Below are 6,764 nucleotides of genomic sequence, written 5' to 3' on the forward strand. Positions count from 1 at the left end.
TACTTCCTTTGAAAACTGTGTTTGCAAATTTACACTGTTGTACTGACCAAAACCCATGAGTATGTCAGCAGTAACACCAAAAAGAGGGTGTCCTTTCTGCTTAGATTGTGCAACCAGTGCTGCACAACTGGCTCTCCATTCGTTAAGAAATTCCACTTGCTGAGAAGGAGAAAGTAATACAGATATGATTATACGAATATCATATGGTGTTAAAAAATGAGCAGTAAAAAGATGCCACAGTACTACTTGTGTATAATCACTCTTTAAACCATACAGCGTAGCAGTTATTTTAACTTCTTTTAAAATTTTCCAGTCCAAAGCTTCCCAGGGTTCACTGTCAATTAAAGTTGAAACATTAGAGGGGGTTGTATTCAGCTGAACAAACTGTCTCTCTCCTAATTTAGATTCAAGCTCTTGAAAGCGAAGCAATAAAGTGTCTTTAAGGTCTTTTATTGCAAGCATAGTGGTTTTCTGGCTTCCATTGTCCAAGCTCTCATCATCAGAAGACAAGCTTGAGGATGGAAATTATGAAAATAGCTCTTTTGCATTACCACGATTAGGTTTTTCTTTCTCCTCTCGCAGCAGAACTGAAGCAGGTGAAGGAGCCATGCTCGCTTCGGCAGAGGCTCCAGTCTCCGTCGGAACGGTGGTGGTTTCTGCTGAAACAGCAGCTCCCGCTAAGACGGCGGCAGTGTCTACCAAGGTGGCAGTCCTTGACGAAATAGCTTCAGTTGCTACGGCAACACTTGTAGGGGTAACTCCGGCTACTGCAATTGCAGTTTCTGTGGTTGGACTTCCTGGTTCTGATGTGACGACTGTTGATGATGTAATTTCAGGCGACATGGTAGTTTCAGGCAGTAGCGATGCAGCGACATCTAGTGGCTCGGAGGCTCCTAGCAGCTCTGTTCCAGGCGGCGCATGTGCAGTGACAGCTTCTGGCTCTGCGACCAGCGCAGGCGCAGCTGGTGGTGGCTCTGCTGACAGCGCAGGCTCAGTAGAAGGTGGCAGTGCTGGCAGCGCAGGCGCAGAGAAGGGCGGTGGCACTGGCACTCGGCAGCGTCGCTCTCCGCTGCTCCTGCTTTTCTCATAGTCTCTGCATTAACCCTTGGCACAAATGTGCTGCTAAACTTAGTTCCGCTGCTTTCATTAGCGTTCGTGACTGTTCAGCCGCAGGCACTAGGACCTCCCCGCAGACAGACTCATTGGCATGGAGACACGTCGCAGTCCTGCTGCTTCCCGACAAAGTTCCCTGAGCAATTATAAGTTTTCGCTGCTCCGTACGTAACTCTTGCAGCGATTCAACGACTAAACACCAGACTTTAGGGTATTTCCTATATTTTTCAACATTTTTAGACCCTTTTTCCATTTCTTCCCATAACTGTTCCTTTATAGCATCCCATATGGATACCTCAAAGGCGGTTTGAGTGGAGGGGAGTAAATTCTTAGCTCTTGCCCAGACTATTAATCCTTCAAGGGCTTTTTTATCATAATTTGGCTCTCTTAGAGAGACTATATATCGGAGGAGCGTTTCCACAGCCTCATCCTCTTTGGATGCCGCGGGCCCCATGCATCCTCCCTCGGTCGACTTGCTTGGCCAAGGCGAGATTCCAACACCACCACGCGCGGTTTTCTCGTAGCACCGGGGACAGCACTACCTCACATGACCGCTTCCCTCAGCTCCTACCGTTCACCTTACGTCCCTGCAGAACTCGGTGAAGTAGAAGTCCCTGTGCATCGGGCGCCAGATATCGGCGGAGGGGCTCGGACAGAATTGCACACGAATCAACGATTGGCAAAAATGTCCCCTTTATTAGAGAAAAGGCAGCTTATATGCTGCTTGTGACACACAGGCATGTGATTCTTCCCCAGGTTGCATTGGATACATAAGAGAAACATACTGTGGTGTACAGTACTAATTGGATAACTGCAGGTGTCCATAAAACTTGTTTTCTTGACAAAACAACTCCTCCTTCACCTTGGCACAAGGCCTGCAGCCATATTAATGGCGCAGTAGTTTTACTGTTTGCACCCAGCCATGCCAAGGCAAAGGTCTCAGAAATGCAATAGAAATTGTTCACACAATTTCTGCCCTGCAACAATTAATAGCTTGTCACAAGTTGTTTTACTAAACTGAATGGCGCTAGATCTTCTTTTAGCATCACAAGAAGGAGTATTCACTGTCATTAGCACCAACTGTTGTGTATACATTGACCAGAGTGGTAGAGTGTCTACAGATGTCCAGGAAATCTGGAAACAAACTCAAATTTTACATCAGGTAGCTCAAGATGACACTTCTTTAGGTTTTCAAGAAATCTGGAATACCCTGACCTCCTGGTTACCTGATTTTAGGTGGCTAAAGAAGTTCTTTATAGTTCTAATCTTAATAATCAATGTATTTTGGCTTGCATCATGATTCAGTGTTGTAGTTGTTGTAATGCCTTACGCTATAAAATGAAATATAGATATTAAGAGACTAATTCCCTTAAGTAACTTAGTCTCAAGAAAAGGGGGGATTTGACAGGAGAAAAAGAACATTACTCACAGCATTCCAGAAGGACCAAAAAAGGACTTCCGATAGGGGTGTGACTATGTAAAGCAAAGTAATGAATATGTATTAAATAAGCAAGAATATCTATGCGTAATAAAAAGTCCTGTCTATCTGTCACTTAGCACCCTTGATTAGAGGATGTATCCTCCAAGCATCCAGCATGCTGAATGAAGAATGCCTGCTTTTTAACACCTACAAATTGGTGTTAAGGAGTTTGTTTCTGCTGCTTTTCGGCATCAGGAGGGACAGAAGATAAAGAACCTGAGCACATTGGAACTCGTTCTTTTTTCCCTGGCTGTTCACTGTCAGAGTTGGGACCATCAGAGCTGGGAGTGCCTGCTCGGAGGGAGAGGTGCCTGTCGCACGGCCAATTGCTGCCACTGCCTCACCCTCACCTCCACCACCACTTATCCCGCTACACTTCGAGATTGCGAAAGCAAAACAAAAGTTGCACCATGTCTGCAAGGAGCTGCAACTCCCACACCAGACTCGAGAGGGCAGTAACCAACAGCAACTCATTTGCCACAGTACTTTTCTTTGTTCTGTCGGACCGTGTAGCCCAGCAGCACAGGAATGGGAGCCATTGGGGAGGTTTTTTTGCCCTAGGGGGTGGGCTAGGTAACATTCTGCTACTGTTGTTATTTTTGTTGTTTTTTCCCTTTACAGTAAAATTGTAATTTTTTCTTCATTCAGACTCCTCGTAATTTTTACCCTCTCTATATTGGGGGGAGGGAAATAACAAGAAGGGAGGAAGGTTCATCTCCATTAGATGTCCCACCTCCCGAATTTATTGTCATTAAACCAAGGCACCCGATTAACAAGAAGTTCAGTTACCTTTACCATACCTTTATCTGTTGTCTTCTAAGCATCGCTAGTTCCCTCATATCTCGGAATGGCTGTAGTAAGTACTGGTAGAGTTCCATGGTAGCTTCTGCAAAACTACTGTAGGCTTCGTCTTCCATTTGATACAGTTCAAGCAGCTCTAACATGCTTTCTGTGTTCTTATGTTTTTCCAGAAGCTGTAAAAAAAAGTACTAGTTATGGTGAATGTGTTTAAACATTCCTGCTAAAAGTGAGCAATTAAACCCCATATTTTTTAGCCTATCATTTTGTATTATCCTGTCTACTCCACAAAATCATCACTCATACAAAAAAAAATCTTAAACCCCACGTGTCGCTGGGTATCTGTCGAAGGGGTCCCGGTCCAAGGGGGGAAGAAGACACACAACACACACGAGGATGGTGAGACAAAGGGATGTCTGCCTGCTCAGAGCAGCAGGCAGCTTTTTATTAGGTGCCAAGTTCCACTTTCCCATACACACACACTATAAACATTTTCCTGCAAAACACCCAGGAATGCAACACCTGCAGTTTGTTATACAGCTTGACCTTGCACTGTCCAGCTCTCAGGGCTGTTTCCATGGGAATGTGCAGTTATCTCCACCTTTCTCAGGGGAACGGTCTCACTCCCTTCAGCGCCTCTAGCTCTTCTACTTCTAGGGGGCCCGGGGGTTCCATGGGCCTGCCATCTCCCCCCACACCCACGCACATCTTAAATTTAGCAAATTAAGTATGAGCACATCTCTGATAAACTTAACTCAAAATGTATACCACTCCTATGAATTTTTTCTTTTCAAAAATCTTTGGAAGGTAATGAACATGAACATAGAGACAGTACAAAAAGCAACTTAGTACAAGAATCTATAACATAATAATCAGATAACGTACTTCACACATTTCCCACTTTCAGGTATGAGGAGTAAAGGAGTGATAGGAAAGGAGACGAGGAGATGTCACATTTTGATCTTTCTAGGCTTCTTTTTTTTTTCCTATCTGTACTTTGGACCTGCACAGTCCCATTATGTTGAGAGAATCTTAGATGCAAGACATATACTGCTTCAGGTCTGCTTGCACAATCCGGCCTGCTTGCCGGACGGCAGGGACCTGTGTTCTCCAGCAGCAGATGTGTGTCCTTCAGTAGCAGATATCAGAAAGCTGCATAGAGGAAAACAAGGAAGGAGGTTGTTATCCAGGGTGTGGGAAACCAGAAGATGGGACGGCCTGGAAATGTGCCTTGGCTAGTAGAGTCAATAAAGTTATAGATATAGTGTGTGAAAATGAATGTAACCAATAGAAAGTTAGAACAGAGCGTGTGAACCCTGTAGGACCCTTGATAATGTGTGTATTTTTGGAATAAAGTTAGAGCATTGACTGTACCTCCATGAGGATGTGTCTGACTCTGGAGCTCCTTTTTTTGCATCTTCTCATTTTATCTGGCACTCGGAAAGGTGATAAAAAGTGCGAAAAGGCAGAAGAATGCAGATAGCCGATTGATCTCCTTGCGGTCAGACGTGGTCGGTGACGTGAGAGGTTGATTGGAACTGGACAGAGGAGTTTCGGTCGCGGGGCCAGTTGGCGCAAACCGAGGTAGGAAGGATCGCTACCTTCCCCCTGTCGCTTGCTGCAAGCATGGAATCGGAGTTTGCTGCAGCTAAAAAGCTGCTGTTAGCTATCCTTGCTAAGCAAGGTGAAACAGTAGCTGAGAAGGTATTCGACAAGCTTATTGCTTGGGTCCGTGAAAACGGTTTTTTTAAAGTGCCCCCTCTCCTTTTCGCCTTTGAGGAATGGCAGGGTTTGGGAGATAGACTTTGGGACTTGACTACCCTCGCTGCTACTACGAAACTTCTCGGCCATGCAGTCATCCTGCTGAAGGGGGAGTGAGTCGCGGCCTGGCACACACTGCCCCAACCGAACCGTGTGAATTCGAACAGTGGCCACCGCCACCCCGTGCAGAATCGTGGTGCAGACGAACACCAGAGAGCCGCTATGACCGAAAGACCCCCACGGCGTAGCAGAGCAGGGCGAGGCAGTACCGTGGGGATAAAGCAGGAGCGCCCGAGAGCCAGCAGGAGAGCAGCCCGGCAGTAGTGGTGCAAGAAAAAACTGGGAGTGGCCCCAGAGGGAAACTGGGATGGAGCAACCCCGGAAAAGTTATCACTTCTTGTTGAAAAGGGGAGTAGGCTAGAAGGCTGCTTTCCCATGTTTCTGTTAACTCTCGTGTTGACTCTGTTGTCTGTCCGGTGTGTCGTTGTGGGTTCACAGTGTTGCTAACTATGCCATGCTAGTGTGTGCGTGTGTGTTAGGGGTTGTGCGTGTGTGTGGAGAAGCGACCATGGGTTTGTTAGTAACTGTTAAAACCCAGGGATGAGGGTCCGGGAGAGGTGTCTCAGATGACACAGGAGCATAGGAATTTCCCTTTGAGATTATTCAAACTGACACTGGTGCCGGCAGCTGCGGCGGAGAGGCGGTTTGGGCGCTGCGGGCTCGGTGTGAGGGTTGGCGGGGGCTGCAGTAGCCAGAACAGACACTAAACAACTTCAGCGGGTTCTCTCTCCCTCCCCCCCCTCCGCGAGGGTAGGGGAGGAGAGCGAGCGGGAACAGCAGCAGAGGCTGCAGTGAGAGAGAAAACCAAAATAACCATCTTTCCTTTTTCTGTTACTCTTGGGGAATAGGTATTTAAAACGAACAAGTACACATCTTTCCATAGTTCTTGTTTCCATCTCTAGCTCCTTAGCAGAGAAAGAGATAAGGTGTTAGTGGTTCACACAATAGAGATAGTTTGTTGCTGAGCAACTGAGTGGGAGGTACACCTCTGGCCAAACTCAAAAAAAAAAAACAAAAACCAAAAAAGTTTACATTACCAGTTTCTCGGGACTGGGAGGGTGTGTAGAACCCTCCTGCTTTATAGAGGTTGCAACTTTGCAATCTTCTGATTGGGGAAAGAAATATTTTTGCCTTACAGTTTGTGGGAGGGAGGGCAAAAAATCTAAAAAACCTCTCCTGTCTCGCTTTGAATCTCTCTGCCTACAGGATAGGGGGAGGAGAAGCAAAACACTGCAAACTGAAACCTCAGTCACATACCACAGTAGAGATTTAAAGAAAAAAAAAAGGGTTAGAAATAATATTAAAATTAATGAAAAGAGTCACAAATAAAAATGTATTCATTCTCTATCTGTCATTAGTAATTCTCATGAATAGAGGAACCAATCTGTGGCTCGAGCGAGCTTGACCAGAAGCTGGGAAGATGATGCAGAATACAGTAAATTAAGGAAACTATTCTAGTTGCTTTTTCATTTTTTCTATTAATCAGGACAACAAAAACAGCCATGCATTGGCCATTCAGTGCAGACCATGTATCTTAAAGAACAAAATACAT

The 6,764-nt window shown here is 45.7% G+C and overlaps 1 protein-coding gene across 1 annotated transcript in view; it reads right to left on the reverse strand.

The window, feature by feature from the left end:
• Positions 1–893: 893 nt before the first annotated feature.
• Positions 894–6,764, reverse strand: part of LOC113958932 (junction-mediating and -regulatory protein-like) — a 54,494-nt gene continuing 48,623 nt past the window's right edge. Inside the window, 2 exon segments of the mRNA XM_027667571.1 lie at positions 894–1,104; positions 3,389–3,567. Of these exon segments, the coding sequence (XP_027523372.1) occupies positions 894–1,104; positions 3,389–3,567 (390 nt within the window).

Source organism: Corapipo altera, unplaced genomic scaffold, assembly GCF_003945725.1.
Source record: "Corapipo altera isolate COAL_440 unplaced genomic scaffold, ASM394572v1 61242b, whole genome shotgun sequence".
Classification (NCBI taxonomy): Eukaryota; Metazoa; Chordata; class Aves; order Passeriformes; family Pipridae; genus Corapipo; species Corapipo altera.